Source organism: Canis lupus, chromosome 16 (genome assembly GCF_048164855.1).
Source record: "Canis lupus baileyi chromosome 16, mCanLup2.hap1, whole genome shotgun sequence".
Taxonomy (NCBI): Eukaryota; Metazoa; Chordata; class Mammalia; order Carnivora; family Canidae; genus Canis; species Canis lupus.
This window is the reverse complement of record NC_132853.1, coordinates 9591390-9608230: the sequence shown is the minus strand read 5'-3', so window position 1 is coordinate 9608230 and position 16841 is coordinate 9591390. Positions and strand designations below refer to the sequence as shown.

Here is a 16841-nt window from a genome sequence, read left to right as displayed (position 1 = left end):
ACCCGGGATCGAGTCCCATGTCAGGCTCCCCGCATGGAGCCTGCTTCTCCCTCTGCCTGTGTCTCTGCCCCCTCTCTCTTTCTCTCTCTCTCATGAATAAATAAAATCTTAAAAAAAAAAAATACAGTCCTTTTGGTGGAGCCCAACAACACCGAGGTTGTCAAGAGCTTACTGGTCTGGTGCAGGCTGCACCCACCACCTTCCTTCTGTGATGTTATTGGGTGTTTGGAAGATGGCAGGAAATACCTTACCCAGCTGTTAGGTCCAGCCTCACCTCACATCTCTTCCTGGGAACGCACATTTCCAGCTGCCCCCGGACATCAGTGTGCTCTGCCCATGATAATGGCAGAAGCAGACTCAGAGGTGGCAGTTTTTTATTTTGTCTGGAAAATTCAGAGGTCTATTCAGATTCTCATCTGAATAGCTTCTGACTATGGAAGGAGTCCCCGCGCCAGCCTGTGGGTCTTTGGCATGAACCTCCTGAGAGCAAGCATCTATAGTGGTTGCTCTCTGCTCGTGGTTTGCTTGTGAGGCTACTGCCCAGTGTCCTCTGAGGGCTTAGGATAAATGCAGTTGTCTTTAAGGGATAAGTCCCAGGAAACCCGAGCCAGGCAGAGAGGTAGGAGAACACTTTTTATTCTTGATGGTTGCACTCGAGGAAGCAAGAATACAGAAGCTAAGTCGCCCCCTGTGAAGGGAAAAACCAACAGTCAGAGAGAACTTCCAGCAAGCTCAGAAGCCAGAGACACATTTTATAATGTCGGGGCCTTCAGTGTTGTGAAAATCAGGTAACCGTCCTTGCACAGGAGCCATAAGACCAGAATTCTTCCGGCTTCTTGCATGGTCTCCCTCTCCCAAGTAAAGGAGAAGTGAAGGCAGGTTCACTCCACTTTGAGTTTTGGCCCAGAGACCTAATCACACTGAGGAAGTTTGTCATGCTGGCCCTCAGCCTCCCGGCAGGCCGAACAGCCTTGTCTTGTAGAGAGCTGGGCCTTGCCTACTTGCCCCTATGGCGGGAAAGGAGCTCTGAGGCCTCCAGCTCGGTGGATCGATCGGGAAAGCCAGACCTGCAGCGTGGCCGGGCCTGGCAGGGTGCACGTGGGCAGGCCAGTGGCCCCAGCTCTCAGCTGCCTCCCCAGAACACCCTCTCCCAACAACACTGGAAGTGGGGGTCCTCTTCATTGGCACAGACCTTGACACTCAGAGGCAAGAGCTTAGAAGTTAAAGTGAGAAAGGAGAGAGGTTCTCGACAGTATATTGGGCAGGCCCCCTTGGGGTTCATCAGTGGCGGGGGCTGTGGGTGCCAAAGAATGGATCAGACAGTGGAGACCAAGTTAAGTGACAAAGCACTGTACGGGACGCAGGTTGTCAGCTCTGAGTTACAGTTTCCCGCCAGGTGGTCTCCAGGGAGGTTTTGAACATCCTTTGTCATTCCTCCTAGGTTTGGGGCTGTCTTTTGTAAGTTGCCTACGTTTGTGTTTTCTTAACCGAGGCTGGGTGCCTGTGGTCCAGGAAGGATGAGTGGCCGCCGCCCCGATGGCTTCCTGGCGTGCCTGGGACTCACTCACATGCTGCAGTGCTTTGCGGGGCAGCTTCTCCGAGTGGGCGATCCATTCTTTCATTAAGTCCAGGACGATGGGGATGAGGCTGACGACGCCTCCGTAGTGATTCCTGGCCTCGTCACAGCTTAGGTGGTTCACCACATCATGAGGGTACCTGTGGGGTGGCAAGAGGGACTCATCCAGACCTGGGGCAGGCTCTGATCCAGACTGCAGACATCAGAATCCCCTGGGGAGGTTTCAGGGCTGCATGGGCCATACCACACTCTCTACCAGATGTTGGGCAACAAACCCTGGCTAATCCTGTTGTGAGGGGCAGGACTCTGGAACCACTCACCTGTGGTTGTAGAAACCCAGATTAGGGGCTGTGGAAACCTGCCATAACTGCTCCAAAATGTACTGCTTAGTCCCTCTGACTCTTCTTCACCCCAATAACTAAACCATATGCTCCAGAATATGGCACTTTGTGCCGAGGGCGCAGAATTAACTAGGTAGCCACACTGGCAGGGCTGGGGCTTCTCTGTGGGCTTCTGGGAACATGTGCTCTGTGATCCCCTTCCCTTTGCCGGGTGTCAACTCCAGTGAGAGGGCTTGCGTCCCACTCTATCTTCAGCTTCAGTAAAATGATCGGTGGGGTTGGGCTATCCAATAAATCAGTGGGCCTGAGATTTCCCACCTGGGCAGGGGGCCTGGAGGCACCTGCCCTCATGCAGAAGGCTGCTTCTTCCTGTTGGACCCCTCCTTTCCAGCCCCGCCCTGCTGCCTGGGCCTCCAAAACAGGCCCAGAAGCGACTTACTTTGCTCTAAGGTTGCTTAGGTCATTGCTTTGGCTAACCAGGGATTTGCATTTCTCAAGCAGGTTGTTGGTGACTGGAGTGCCAGAGTGCAGGGCCTCAAAGTGCTGGCACAGCTTGTTCAGCTCCGAGCAGATGTCCAGGAACATGAGCAGAATGCGCCGGTCTGTGGAGTTGTTGCAGTAGTGCTCTGTGTAGCTCTGCACCTGTGAGGGCCCACACGATGGGAGCTGAGGCAGCACCACTGGGCCCCTGGTGAGTTTCTGGGCCAAACACCAGGAAGCAGCGCCCCATACCCCTGTTCCTCCCAGCCTCCCAGAGTCACAGGGCAGAGGCCAGTCACACTGAAGCATCTGCATGCACAGGCTGCTATATACAGTTAACGTCATGGAGTGCCCCCTGCACTGTGCCGAGCTTTGCGGCCTGGCCCTCACAACACCCTCACCTGAGCCCTACGCGCTGGGTGCCTTTTCAAGTCCTTATTTTGCAGGTGACTAGTGGGGGCCATAGAGGTCAAATCACTTGCTCAGGCACCAGGGAGAGTGGCTAGGCTGGCCTTTGGCCCCAGCTCTGGGCCCTGAGCTCCCACCTTGCACCAGGCTCCACATGCTTCATCCCATACCTAAAGAGGGCTGCTCCCTGACCTTTCATGCCTCAAGCCTGCTCAGAGGACCCACTCCTCAGGAGTGAGAAGCAAGCAGAAGGCACTACAATCCTTTGAAGTTTCATTGTCCTGTGTTTCCAGGGCCTCTCCCTGGGAGAGGGATCTTCCATAGGAGAACAAAAGGTAGTCTTTACCTCACACCACACACCGAAATCAACTCTAGGATGAAGAGCTTCAATGCCAAAACAACACGGAAGCTCCCAGGTGTTCCAGGTACAAGAGCAGGGAAACCTTTCTGAAATCATTAAAGGTGCTCAGAATGGTAATATGGTTGATCCACTTTTAACTCTCCTCAGGGGGCATGGAGGTCCTTCCCTGGCAGGGGCTCTTCCCCTCCATGCAACCTCCACCCCCCCTGCCCTGCCCATCACTCTGGATCTGAGGTCGGGAGAGGCAAGAGGCCTAGCCGTGGGTTGAGGAGGAACTGGCTCCGGTCCAGACCAGATTCACTGGCCCACTTCACAAACGCATGCCCTGTGACAAACTGGTGGCTGGGGGCATTACCTCCCTCCTCTAGCAGCCAGAAATTCCTAAGTCTAAGCCAGGGTTTTCCTGCCACTGCCGGTTGCTTTTCTTTTGCTGGGGTGAGGTCTTCCCAAATGATCTGAGTGGTTCCTTCTAAGGACAGCAGCTCTGTAAGGGGGGGAGGCTCTGGCGGCCTCCATGGATGTGGGGCACCACATCCGGCCACCTGAGGCACCACGCTGTAGCTATAACACAGAGTCACCGGGCTATCTGGTGTGTGTGCGGGTTACCTCAGGATAACCCAGGCCCGGGGAGGGCAGGGCAAGCACCAAGAATCAACAGTTCACACAGAGAGTCAGACCATGGGGCATTGTTTACCAAGAGCCTCCCGCTGGACTTAAGGCAAGGAGGCCACTCCCCTGTGCGCATGCATTGCCGGGGGTCACCAACCGCTGATGCAGACTCTGAGCAGAGGCTGGGGTTGGGGGTTGGGCTGGGGGTGTGGGTCGCGGTGGGGGTGTGGGTCGCAGATGTTCCTTCCCGACGCCAAAAACCTGTCCAATGGCCTTGGAAGTCTGAGCCATTGGGGAATGGGCTAGAAAGGCTGTGGCTAACTTCCAAATAGTTCAGGGGAAAGGGTATTTTTCTGTAGGTTTAAAACTTTTCAAGTTAAAAAACTGGGCGAAGCTTTTACATTTATTAGACGAAAGGATTTTTAAAGGATGCTGCCAGCAATGGTTGCTGTTTTTGGGTGGGCAGGGGGCGCACACGTGCTTCTCCTAAGGAGTTCTGAGTTCCACTGCCCACCCCCACCCCCACCTGTGCACCGCTGGCCTTCCACAAGCTGGCCCATGGGCCCGCAGCACGTCTGCAGTTGGGAGGCTCCCACCCAGGTGTGGGTCACTTCCTGGAAGGCGTGTCTCATCTCCAGGCCTCCAAGTCCTGCAGAGCACACTGTGATAATCTGCACACGGGAAGAGCAATGTGCCCAGCACGGCGCAGTTTCTCAGGCCCCAGTGGGATCAGACAGCCAGGACCACAGGCATCAGACACGGGCGGGGCGTCTCCCTCATGATCTCCCTAAATCCACATACTCCCTGGGGATGTGCAGTTGTTCTCACTCTACAGAGCAGACGACTGGGACACAGGTGACTCTCGGCCTGAGGTCCCTGAAGGCCCGTGGGGCTGAGCTGGGATCTGAACCCTGGTCGGCAGGCTCCAGCCCTCATGTGTAACCACTTTGTTATTCACTCACATATCTGGGGAGGGGATGCAGGGCTCATCCCACTAGTCCTGACCCTGGCACAAGCATGCTTGCCGCACTCTGAGCCTCAGTTTCACCTTCCAAGCAAGGTGTTGCCTGGGAGTCCCCGGGGAACCCTGGCCCCACCGCCCGGCAGCCCACGGGACGCCACCTGCCCAATGCTGGCGATGGGTCGGATCTTGTCGTGGGCATTCTCCCTACAGTGCTCCAGAGCGGCGATGAAGGTGAATTGTTGCTGCTGGAAGAGTTTGTATTTCTGCTCGATGCTCCGAAGGGACTCCTTTGCCTCATTCATTGTCTTCCTCAGCGATTATTCACAGAAGGAGAGGGATCTACAGGGAACAAGAGCACAGGGATGAGGCCCTCAGAAACAGACTGCAGACCCAGCTCTGGAGGCCCCGACCAGCATGGCCAGGGCCTTCTCCGGGGAGCACCTCACTAGTTCCAGATCCCCCCAGGCTGTCCAAGACAGAATACAGCCTGACCCAGGTCCCTTTACCCTCCAAGGACACGTACTTTGCCATGAACCATGATTTCCTTCTCTCAAGCATGGACAAAGATTACTCTGGTCCTCAGTTTCTCCAGGCTGTGGGGGTACACATGCACACACACACACATACACACATGCACACACAGCCTCCGATGCCTTCCTGTGCTGTCAGCAACAGAGGGGATCACAGAATAGGTCACAGAGTATCAAATCTGTGATTTTTATCGTAAGACACCTGCCCCTTTGCAATTCGTGAGAAAGTCTAGGGACTGTTTCCACTGGGCCAAGCAGCGGAAGAGTCTGTACTGGATTGTCAAGTCTGAGAAGAGGCGGTTTCCTTGCTCTGTGCTTGGGTCAGGAGCCCTGATCTCAGCCTTGCACATTCTCAGGGTAGGGGCTGGCCCTCGGCAACTCCTCTCCGCCTCCCACGTTCATGGAAAGAATGAGCCTGATGGGAAATATCCACGCCACAGGGAGTGCTCTCTTTTGGTGCCTCACAGACTGTCCCTAGCGTGGTTCAGATAGCCCACAATGCGTCTAGAATCTCCTCTGTGAGCAGAGCCTGTGGATTCTGCTCTCTGTGACATCACAGTTTTGCTGAGCCCACGCAAGATGTCACAGGTCACAGATTTACAGAGTGCTAGAACTGGAGACCCTGGTCGGTCAACTCCCTTTAACTCCTGGGCAGGGGGGAACCGAAGTCCAGGGTGTCACAGCAAGCTTGTTGGAGACACTCTAGGTCCCAGGCTTCCTGACCTGTAACTGGAGTCCTCAAAGCTGCCCCAGCCACTGTGCCTCCACCACGAGGACCCAGTACAACACACGCCCCACATGAGCAGGGGTCAGAGGAGGCCAGCCAACCTAGGGTCTGAGTGAGTTGCTGCAAGTGGAAGGGGCCAGACACCACCTGGCAAGGGCAAGGGTGGGGAAGAAGACATCCCAGGCTTCCTGGAAGGCCCTAGGTAGAGGACCGAGCCCGAGGGGGACAGAAGGCATTTCTCTCTGCTGGGTGTCCCTTGGCATCCTGAGCCCACAGCAGGGCTGGAGCAGGGAGGGCATCCCCATGGCAAGAAGAGGGATGAAAGGAAGTGCAAGAACACATCAGAAGGTGGCCTCCAGGGGATCCCTGGGTGGCGCAGCGGTTTAGCGCCTGCCTTTGGCCCGGGGCGCGATCCTGGAGACCCGGGATCGAGTCCCACGTCGGGCTCCCGGTGCATGGAGCCTGCTTCTCCCTCTGCCTGTGTCTCTGCCTCTCTCTCTCTCTGTGTGTGACTATCATAAATAAAATTAAAAAAAAAAAAAAAAAAAAAAGGAGGTGGCCTCCAGGACATGATGGGAGCAGCAAAGCTGAGAACTGGGAGATCTGGGAATGGAGCCACACCAGGATGGGCCCTGATAACAGTACCCCGGGAAACTCAGTGGTCTACTGTACATCCCAGGGAGCGCATTCAGCAGCAGTGCCCAGGCCCCACCCTGGGAACCATGATGCCTGTGTTTGCTCACAGCAGCTGCAGCTCCGTGGGCCTGGGCCTGGGCCAGGCGCCCTGCCCATAGTGGGTGAGCGAGAAGGGGAGCCTGGGCTGTGGGGTTGTGGTGGGTACCTGTGTTTTTCAGATACCTGGAACACCTGCCACAGTCCCCCTCCCCCTGCCCAGAGGCAGAAATGGTGGACACAGTAAAGGGGGGGCAAGGTTTTGGGGTGTGCCTCTCATGGTATAGGCTTACCAGGGCAGGTGAGGCATTCAGTGTGACATTTCAGGGGACATCCCAAAACTCAGCAGTCGAGCTAGGTAAAAGTATTTGTCACACAATTTGGAGAAATAAAAGTTAATACCAGAAAGTCTACAAAGTATCTGAATTTTAAGTAAATGTGGGATGCGATCCAGTGCCACGCCTTGCTGATCCGGGGAGCCTGGGCAAAAGGAACAAGTAATATTGATCCTGGCTTCACATTTTTAATAGTTCCCTTTCAATGGAGTTTTTGCATTAATTTTGATGTTATTTGTCCTGATTACCGGGGTTTCAGGCACCCCTCACGGTCTGCATCAAGGCAAGTGCCTCACTTGCCTCACCTACCACAGGCCTGGGGCTTGGCTTACATGTGACCTGGGGGTTGAAGCCTAGAAAAGTCGGAGCCCAGCACACAGGTGGGTTTCTGGGGAGGAGGAGGAGCATATGCTTTGTCTGGCCCTCCTCCAAAATGCTCAGAGCTGTGGTGGGTGGTGAAGAACCCAAGCCCTGGAGTTGCATAGTCCTGGGTTCAAATCCTGGTTCCACTCCTTGCCGGCCTTGGAGTGAGCCTCTGAGTACTAATAGGCTGTCAGGAGAGAACAGTGTCAGCCTCCCAGCCTTGGGGTGAGCACTGCAGGAGGTGGCAGGTGGCAGTGTGGAGCCCAGGGCCTGGCACGTGGCAGTGCCTGGTTGCCAGGGCACTCAGGGCTGTTGTGATCACACCGTGTGCACACAGTCAGGGGGCATGCCATGACAGGCATGGTGCGTGCCCTGAAAGCAGCAGAGACTCCCGGAAAGGAGAGGTAGGGCCCCTGGCTCGAGGCTGGGAGGGGGTTATGTGAGAATACTGAAAGCAAGCACAGAAGGCAGTGGACAGGGTAAGGCTAAGGGACCCCAAGTATCACACAAAGCTAGGAGAACCGCTGCAGGCCAAAAGGGATAAGAAGCACATCATGCATTCATTCGTTCCTTCATTCATTCCTCACCATTCTGAGTGCTGGGCTATACACAGCACTGAACAAAATAGACAATATCTCCTTCCCTGGAGGGATTTATCTTTCAGTATGGGAGGCCAACAGTAAGGATGAGCGAATGAACCATGTTTTAGATAAGGGCACTGCTAAAAACAAAAGCAAGCAGGGCAGTGGGACTAGCATGTCAGGATGAAGAGCTTCTGTCTGCAAGAGGGTCCTTTGCAGGGGCTGGGTGTGTGGGGGGGCAGACAAACTAGAGCTACGCTCCAGCCTTCAAGGAGATCCTGAACACCCACCCCAATCCTCCTAACAGCAGTTACTCTCAACGGGGCTGTAGGAAAGCGCTGACCATGCGTTAAGTCCTCACCTTGAAGGTACCATGATTACCCCTATGTGAGAAACAACAAACCTGAAGTTACCCAGCTAGAAGTGAGCAGGCCAAGATTTCCCACTTGGCTCTGCCTGACTTCATAAAGTCTGGGCTTGGACAGCTCCCTCTTTCCCTCCCATGATGGTCCATAGAGATAGACATGCCACACATCAGATTGGCCAGGGTTGGAAGCCAGTGGGTGGGGTGGAGAGGACACCAAAGGCCTGAAAAGCTGCCGGAACCCCCCTAGGGGTCATGCACTGGCTGGACCCTGGGGTCTCATTTCCATTCCTGTGAGACAATTCTCTGTTCCCCATCCCAGAAGGGGCTGCCCTATGTGTCTGCCTCCCTGCCACCCTCCTGGGGCTTCCTGGGGCTGTCAAGTTCTCTACGGATGCAATGCTACCTCAATTGGTGGCCCCAAGAGCCCCTGAGAGCAAAACTGACTTGGTTCTTGATCCTAGCGACTTGTGACATGCACGCCAGGAATGTCGTGAGAAGAGCTGTAATAAGCTATCCAAAGTGATTGTCCCTTGAACGAGAGTCACTGCAGCCAAATTAGTCTGGATGAAAGGCACAGGGTGCAGGCACTTCTCGATCTGGGGGAGGAGGAAGGAAAAAATGATTACCCAATAGGTTTTAGGCTTTAATTGATTTGTATTTTCCCAGGCTGCTAAAGAAGATTAAATCGTGGTATGAAAAGCGCCTAGGGCTTAAAATAAATGAGGAGAAAGGCAAGTCATTTCAGAAATGTCCAGGAAGCAAACTGAACCTCTCCAGTGCAAATTGCAGGTTTGGTTGTTGTGTTCCCTGTTCAGGGGGAGGCGGCACGCTTTTTCTTCCCCAGCTGTCTTTGCAGTTGGCTCTGAAAGCCAACCAAGGTGTGCACGCTTTGAGGAAGCAGCTCTGAGGGCACAAGACAGAACTGGAGCCTTTTACACGGGAGAGCATATCTCTGGGCAAGTGGCTGGTGGTGCAGCCTTTGGCTAGAAGTCAAGCCCTGGCTCTGCCTTTGCTCAACACTGAACTTGGCCGAGAATGTCCCCCCTTTCTGGGCCTCAGTTTATCCATCTGTAAAATGAGGTGGTTTGGATAAGATCTGCAAGGGGACTTCTGATTTTAATGCTTCACGATCAACAACTGATGAGGAAAGAGGCCCCAAAAAGGGAAATAACTTGCCCGAAGTCATTCAGCCAACTACTTCTCTCACCGTTTTGATCCTCCAGTTTCTCACCTGTAAAATGGGAATGAAAGTACTTATTTCTCAGGGCTGGCGCAAAGGTTAAACGAGATAATATGCCTAATAGTAGCCCCTACACATGGTGCACTCCTCCATGCCAGCTACCAATACTTCAGGCCCATTAGCTCATGAAATCCTTCCATAATCTCCCCTTCACAGGGGAGGAAAGTGAGGCACGGAGCAGGCTCACACGGCTAGGTGGAGCCAGGAGGTGAACTCGGAGCAGTCTGTATTGACAATGCCGGACGTCCTGTCCGTAATGTACAGACCCCACAAGTTTTGTTAAGAGCACCGAGAGCTCAAAACCAGCAGCTCCTCCGAAAAACGGCAAAAGACAAAAAGCTAGAGTTCTCAGTCCAGCGCAGCGTCTGATACCAGGCTGCCTCTGTCCCCCTGGGCATTAGCGCAACTGAAGCGCTCCTTCCCGCCCCCCAGGTCCCACCCCATCCCCCTGCCCCGGGGCGGCGGCGGCTCCGTCCCCGGCCCGCTTGCACCTCCCTGGTCCCAGAGCGGCCTTCACTCACAGAGCGTGCTGAAGCTGGAGTGCCTCCGAGGGTGTCTGGGGCCCCGGGGGGCGGGGAGGCCCTTCGCAGGGCTGCGGCGGTGGGGGCGGTGGGGGGACGGCGAGAAGGGGAGGAGCCGCGGGCCCGATTGTTCCCGCGGGTGCCATGGCAACAGGGTCACGTGGCCGCCCTGGCCCCTCCCGTGAGCCCAGGCCTTCCCGCCCAGCCCCCTAGGAGCCCCCCAGGGACTCCCCTACCTTCTCAAGCCGTCCCCTAACCTCTGTTCATTTTAAAGATGGGGAAAGTCTGGCCCCGATAGCAGAGCCGGGCCGGCCCTCGGAGCTGTCAGCGCCCGGGTCGGGGTGCGTTGGCGGAACCAGCGCAGGACCCGCCCCCTTGGGTGGGGTGTGGACGTGCCCCTCGGCGTCTCGGCACCCGGGGCCCTGCTGGAGCACCTCCGGTCCTAGAAGGCCGCAGCTGGAGAGGCCTCGCGGGCCCGCGGAGACGTGCAGACGGCGGGGTGAGGCCGGGGCGGGGAAGCACCTGCCCGCGGGGAAGCACCTGCCCCCGGTGGGCGCGCGCTGATGACGCGTGCGGCGGCCCTAGCGACGGCGGTCTCCAGGGAGCGGGCGCGCGCTGATGACGCGTGCGGCGGCCCTAGCGACGGCGGTCTCCAGGGAGCGGGCGCGCTGCACCGGGCATGGACGCGACCACCGCCCCGCACCACATACCCCCGGAAATGCCCCAGTACGGGGAGGAGCGCCACGTGTTCGAGCTGATGCAGGTGACCGGGGCAGCCGCGCCCCGTCGCGACACCGGGGCCGGCCGGGGGCCTCCCCGCAGCGGGGGGCGGTGTCCGGCTCCGGCACCGCCGGGACCCCGAGGGATGCCTCGGTCGGCGGACCCCCTGCCCCTGCCCTGCGGACCAAGGAGGGAGGAAAGAGGGCAGGCCGCCTGGCCAGGATGTGGACATGGCTCCGGGCCAGCCCGCTCCGAGGCCTGGGCCAAGTCCCGTTCGCTCCACAGTTCGGGCAACTGTGAAATGCCAACAGGCGAGAGCTGGTCTCCTCTCGGGGAGGCCCCTCCCGCGCTGACACCTCCAGGTTTCTGAGCTGGGGCCTGTCCGAGTTCGAGTTCCGGGCGACATCCCCGTCCCCTGAGAGGGCTGCCTCCCAGGATCCCAGCCCTACGGTTGGGACAGCAGCATTTCCCACATGGCCTTTCTTCATTAGGGCCAGGAGTTCGGGGCTGCCCGCAACCTCTCGTCCTGGGTTCTGAGTTGTCGGGGCCCTCAGTCCCCGTGTGCACTTGGGCAAAGCCCTGCCCCTTCTGGGTGCCCTTCTGCACCTCCTGGAGGCAAAGCCTTTCAGGAGCTGGACTGAAAGAACTCTGCCACTCAGGGGTGGTGAGGGCCTAAGAGAAGCTGGAGCCCAGTGTCCAGAGCACTTGCTCCTCCAGGCATAGCCCATCCCGAGGCACCCCTGTGGTGATGCCTGTGCTCCGTGGAGCCTCTGACCTGCACCCGTGGGAGCAGAGCTCAGAGTCAGAACCGTCTCCATCTCTCCACCAAACACGTGTTTCCTTTGGAAAGTGTTAACTGACGGAGGGAGAGACTTCTCCAAAACCGAGTGGGCCAGTCCAGGAAAAAGCAATGGCCAGCCGAGTTAAAAATCACCTGCTGGTGGGCAGGATTGGGCCAGCTCCCCAGGGGGCTGTGGTTTGCTCTAGAGAGCCCGGTGTACCTCAGAGCGATTGTGGACGGAGCAGTCCGAGAAAGGTTTTTGTCCAGAATTTCCAGTCCTTAGTCATTTGTGTGGGTTCCCTCCATGGTTTTTACCATTTTCACTTCTTACACTTTTTATTTTCAAATAATTTTAGATCCACAGGATATTACAAAGGCAGCACAGAGTTCTGCTGTACCCTTCCCCAGCTCCTGCCGCTAATACCATCTAACGTAACTCCATGACAATGACGTTGGCACAAAACAGTTAACCACACTGAGGCCTTATTTGGATTTCATGTGTATTTACCTGTACTTTTTTTAAAAGATTTTTTAAATTTATTCATGAGAGACAGAGGGGGGGGGCAGAGATATAGGCAGAGGGGGAAGCAGGCTCCCTGTGAGAAGCCCGATGTGGGACTCGATCCCAGGACCCCAGGATCATGACCTGAGCCAAAGGCAGACGCTCAACCTCTGAGCCACCCAGGCGCTCTTTACCTGCACTTCTTTCTTTTAGTGTGTGTACGGTTCTATGAAATGTTATCACATGTATCAATTCACATACTACCACCACAATTCCACTTTAATGTAGTCATTTCTTTAAATCAGCCCATTTTTTAAAAGATTAGCCTGTTTTACCTCCTCCTAGGCAGAATCCTTGAAATCCTAGGTTTGCTAATATGCGTTAGATATGCAACTGTTGAAAAGTAAAATGAAAAACACTCATCTGTGAACCAGCTAGCGTCATCTCAACACCACCTCTGCAGTGAGACCGATCAGAGGCCGCTACCAGTGGGGTCTCCACCAGCTGGGGAGGTTGAGGCTCAGAGAAGAGAAGGGACTTGCTGGTGAGGCACAGAGTGGAGCTAGGACCTCTCACAGCTTTCTGCTGTCTACACACGCATCCACGAGCTCAACACCCCCAAAGGACAAAAGTCCCCCGCCCTCTAGGTTGTCCCTAAACGATGCTCCTTACTGCGCCAGCTCAGCTCCTATCACTTCCCCAGTTCATTCCTGTGCCTCTTGTTCTGAAACCGTGGAAGCTGCCTTTCCATGGAACTGAATGGCCAGACTGTCCCAGGACTATTTAGATACTTGGCTGGTAACTATTCTGTCCCACTCTCCCATTCTGGATGGACACGGGCAACAGTGTTGGCCATGCCCTCCCCAGCAGACATTGGCATTGGGCACCTACTGTGAGTATGCCCAGCACCGGGACAAGGATGAGGAAATTACAGGGACGTGTGGGGGCTACAGGAACATATGACAGGATTTATCTGGTGAGCGTAATCAGGAAGGTATGATTGCATGGAGACCTCATGACTCAGAGGGAAAAGCGTTGCAAGCTGAGGGAATAGCATTTGCTAAGGCTCTGAGGGGCACATGAACATGGTGCATGAAGAGAACTGAGAGAAGGCATGTCTGGGAGGCACCAAGGGACTGGGGTAGAGGATCCTGGGCCCACCTGCTCTTGGATCTGGGTGCAGTCCCTGCAGGGGTCTCCCAGCGATACCTATGTGGCTTTTCCCTCATGTCTCTGCTCATGGGGAACTAAAGCAGATGGCACCTGGGGCAGGGGCTGGATCCCAAGTTGAAGGCATGTTTGGTGGGTGTGGTGGAGGGATCAGACCAGCCAATATTGGTAGCGACCGGGGTGCTGGGCCACCTGAGCCTGAGCCCAGGGCCCTGAATGCCCATGCAGGTGTTAACCCCCTGGGTGTCTGCCCTGTGCCCACAGAACATGCTGGAGCAACTCCTGATCTACCAGCCCAAGGACCCCATCCCGTTCATGATCACTCACTTGCAACAAGACAATGATAATGGTGAGCATCCGAATGGGCCTCCTCCCTCTCCTTTCCCTGCCTAACCACTGTGAACCCCTCTGTCCTCCCTGTGTCTGAAGGAGGGCTGGACCGGGTGGGGAGGGCTTTTGACAACATGGAATGGTGGCCGATTTAATTTCTTTCGGGGGCACAGCTAAAAAAGTCTCTTGCCAAGTTATTAAAACAAAAACCTCTGAATGGCCCATGGAATCAATTATTAATATGTTTGTGGGTCCCATCTGATCTCGCCTGTTGGGTTTAAGCTCTGTGATGACTTCACTTGTCAGGTGGAAATTTGGTTTCTGGTCTACCTAGACAGGCAGCACTCAGCTTTTCCTGAGGGTCTCATGACTGGTGCCCGTTAGTGGGCACCAGAGCTTCCCAAACCTCGGCCCAAGTGCAGGCCAGCTGGCCCCAAAGCCAGAGCCCAGGACCAGGGAGAAGGGAAGGGCATTCCATTCCACAATCGATTTGCCAAGTGGAGGATCATTCCCGTCCTGTGTGAACCGTCAGGGAGAGCTGGTATCTGGGAGCTTTGATGTTTTTTTCATTGGCATCCTGGCCACTTTGAAGGAGGTACCAGTGCACCAGTGAAATTAGCACTTGGCGCAGCTGAGAGGGACAGAGGCCTGAAGTGCCCCGTGGTAGGTTCACAAGCCTAAGATGAGGAAGGACGCTAGGAGTCTGAAAAACAAGCACAAAGAAAGGCGGGAGAGAGGAGACCCCAGGCCTGCCTGGGCACCGGGCATACCTGGCCTTTTCTGCATGTCCCAGACACAGATCCTGATACCAACCTTCTCAGGCTTGGCTGAAGAGCATCAGAGTGAGGGGCTGCTCAGATCCCAGTGCCATTTCACCAACCTAAGCAGAGTGGCTCATGGAGAGCACAACTGTGCCCTTTTCTGAGCCTCTGCTGACTCGAGGATTGATGTTGGTGGTAAGCCCACGTGCCACAGGTGGAAATGGAGCTGAGAGCACGGAAGGCCAGGAGAACTGTCACTTTGAGCTGTCCACCTGGCCTTCTGGTGTGAGACTCTCCTGAGAGGCCTCCATTCTCTGACTGGCTGTTTATTTCTTGGCGTTGGGGGGCAGAGTGGCCCTTCCTTCCTGGCGGCCCTGCTGTGGACTGTGGCTTACCAGCCAGGCCTCTCCTACCCAGGCCTCCGTTTGTGGCTTTCTGGAGGCACATGTGTCTGCCTTCCCACCTCCTCCCACCTGAGTCTGGACAGGGACTAGGTGTTGCTATTACCTGAACCCTACTGGGTGCCCTCTGCCGAGTTTGGCTTTCTTGTACTGCCACCACCAAATAACAGCAAAGTTAGAGCAGAAGCAAAAGTACAGGATAAACAAAGCGAAAGCAAAGGAAAAGTGAAATAGGAGCAGAGCAAGAGCTAATGGCATGTGAATTCAGTGAGTGAATTCAGTGAGGTGCCACCACCCGGGGCCCCTGGGTTCACTGCATGTCAGCACTCTTGTCAGAATGTAAAGAAACTTTTCTCCGCATCCTCTCCAACATTTGTGGTCTCCACTGTTGGTGGGAATGTGAACTGGTGCAGCCACTCTGGAAAACTGTGTGGAGGTTCCTCAAAGAGTTAAAAATAGATCTGCCCTACGACCCAGCAATTGCGCTGTTGGGGATTTACCCCAAAGATACAGATGCAATGAAACGCCGGGACACCTGCACCCTGATGTTTATAGCAGCAATGGCCACAATAGCCAAACTGTGGAAGGAGCCTCGGTGTCCATCGAAAGATGAATGGATAAAGAAGCTGTGGTCTATGTATACAATGGAATATTCCTCAGCTATTAGAAATGACAAATACCCACCATTTGCTTCAACGTGGATGGAACTGGAGGGTATTATGCTGAGTGAAGTAAGTCAATAGGAGAAGGACAGACATTATATGTTCTCATTCATTTGGGAAATATAAATAATAGTGAAAGGGAATATGAGGGAAGGGAGAAGAAATGTGTGGGTAATATCAGAAAGGGAGACAGAACATAAAGACTCCTAACTCTGGGAAACGAACTAGGGGTGGTGGAAGGGGAGGAGGGCAAGGGCTGGGAGTGAGTGGGTGACGGGCACTGAGGGGGGCACTTGATGGGATGAGCACTGGGTGTTATTCTGTATGTTGGTAAATTGAACACCAATACAAAATAAATTTATCATAAAAAAAAAAAGAATGTAAAGAAACTGGCGAGGGAGCCTGGCCCCACCTGGGCCTCAGTGTCCTCATTGGTAACCGGGGGGGTGGGGGGCGTGCTTGGGTGACTGGGATGGAGGGGGCAGTGCCTGGCCAGCGGTGGGCGGCTGCAGGGGCCGCTTCATCCTGCCAGTTTGAAACATTTCGCTTCGGGGTACATGCTGCCATGCGTTCTCAAACCTTGAGCCCCAGGACTCGGCCAGCCCCTCAGCTGGAAGTTCAAGAGCTGAAATTTGAGGCAGATTCTCATTATACTTTAATCTTGCTCATCTGTGTGCAGATTTGATTTTCAGTGTCAAACCATCCACTTTACCAGCATCTTTCTGTTTCAGACTCAGCGCCGCAGCAGACACTGGGGGCTGGCCTTACCACCACCTGTGCAGCCTCTTCCCTCCCTCCGTCCCTTCACCTTCTTCCATCCTCCTCAGCACCTCCTCCGTTCACTCATGGTGTTTTCTGAGGCACCTGCCACGGAGCCTTTATTCCTTCTCCAGACCACACAGCATGCCATGTTGCTCCCAAGCAGGGGTGCAAAGAATGCAGACCTGCCCCGTCTGGCTGTAGCTGGGGCCGGCCTCCTGGCCTCCTCAAGAGCCAGAGTCAAGGTTTTTGGCCCCAAAGGGAGTAGAGGCATTGAATCCCAGGGGCCACTGTTTTGGAGGGGGGTGTTTTGTTCCCACAACCTCTCTCAGGCCATGGGCTGGCTGCTCTTATGGATGGTGGAATCTCTTTGCCCTTTTTGCTCAAGTCCCAACCACTAAGTAAAGAACAGAGAGGGACATATGCGGGTTTCCCCCTGTGCCCAGGCCTCTGCCAACAAGTAAAGCAAAAGAGGCCTTTTATGAGTTTTCTTGGAGGGAAAGGAAGCCGAGAACAGTTGAACCCTGCTCCTGTGTGGTCTGGAAGAGGACCAGAGATGAAGGGAGGCCCACTGACGTCCAGTGAGTATATTCACTGCCCTGGGCTCGTAAGTGAGGTCATCTTGCCTCCTTCCAGCCACGCAGGGGCCTGGGTTTGCAGAAAGCTGGGCACTCAGCATC

The 16841-nt window shown here is 55.2% G+C and overlaps 2 protein-coding genes across 17 annotated transcripts in view; one reads left to right on the top strand and one right to left on the bottom strand.

The window, feature by feature from the left end:
• Positions 1–620: 620 nt before the first annotated feature.
• On the bottom strand, positions 621–10614 carry SPACA9 (sperm acrosome associated 9). 10 transcript variants are annotated; one of them, XM_072778511.1, is made up of 7 exons: positions 10312–10614; positions 9491–9545; positions 8759–8910; positions 8238–8330; positions 4898–5078; positions 2357–2559; positions 621–1716 (listed from the first exon to the last, which is right to left on the bottom strand). In XM_072778511.1, exons 5-7 carry the CDS (start codon positions 5039–5041, stop codon positions 1380–1382), a joined length of 684 nt encoding a protein of 227 aa, XP_072634612.1. In that variant the 5' UTR covers positions 5042–5078; positions 8238–8330; positions 8759–8910; positions 9491–9545; positions 10312–10614; the 3' UTR covers positions 621–1379. The 10 variants fall into 10 exon arrangements, with proteins under 10 accessions (XP_072634612.1, XP_072634618.1, XP_072634611.1 ...); XM_072778517.1 differs by lacking the exon at positions 8238–8330 and having other exon boundaries at positions 621–688; positions 1569–1716; positions 10312–10602; XM_072778510.1 differs by lacking the exon at positions 8238–8330 and having other exon boundaries at positions 8718–8910; positions 10312–10613.
• A 65-nt stretch (positions 10615–10679) lies between these two features.
• The window catches only part of AK8 (adenylate kinase 8), a 127322-nt gene continuing 121160 nt past the window's right edge, over positions 10680–16841 (top strand). For all 7 annotated transcript variants that reach the window (XM_072778492.1, XM_072778491.1, XM_072778490.1 and 4 more), the window contains exons 1-2: positions 10680–10838; positions 13513–13597. In XM_072778492.1, coding sequence (XP_072634593.1) covers positions 10755–10838; positions 13513–13597 — 169 coding nt within the window. In that variant the 5' untranslated portion in view covers positions 10680–10754. The remainder of the gene's footprint in view (positions 10839–13512; positions 13598–16841) is intronic.

Coding starts and splice junctions, on each gene's coding strand:
- SPACA9 (XM_072778511.1), bottom strand. CDS start 5,041: ATGAATGAGGCAAAGGAGTCCCTTCGGAGCATCGAGCAGAAATACAAA. Junction 2,560..4,897: donor CCATCGCCAGCATTGGGCAG/GTGGCGTCCCGT, acceptor GGGCCCTCACAG/GTGCAGAGCTACACAGAGCA. Junction 1,717..2,356: donor CTAAGCAACCTTAGAGCAAA/GTAAGTCGCTTC, acceptor GCCACCCCACAG/GTACCCTCATGATGTGGTGA.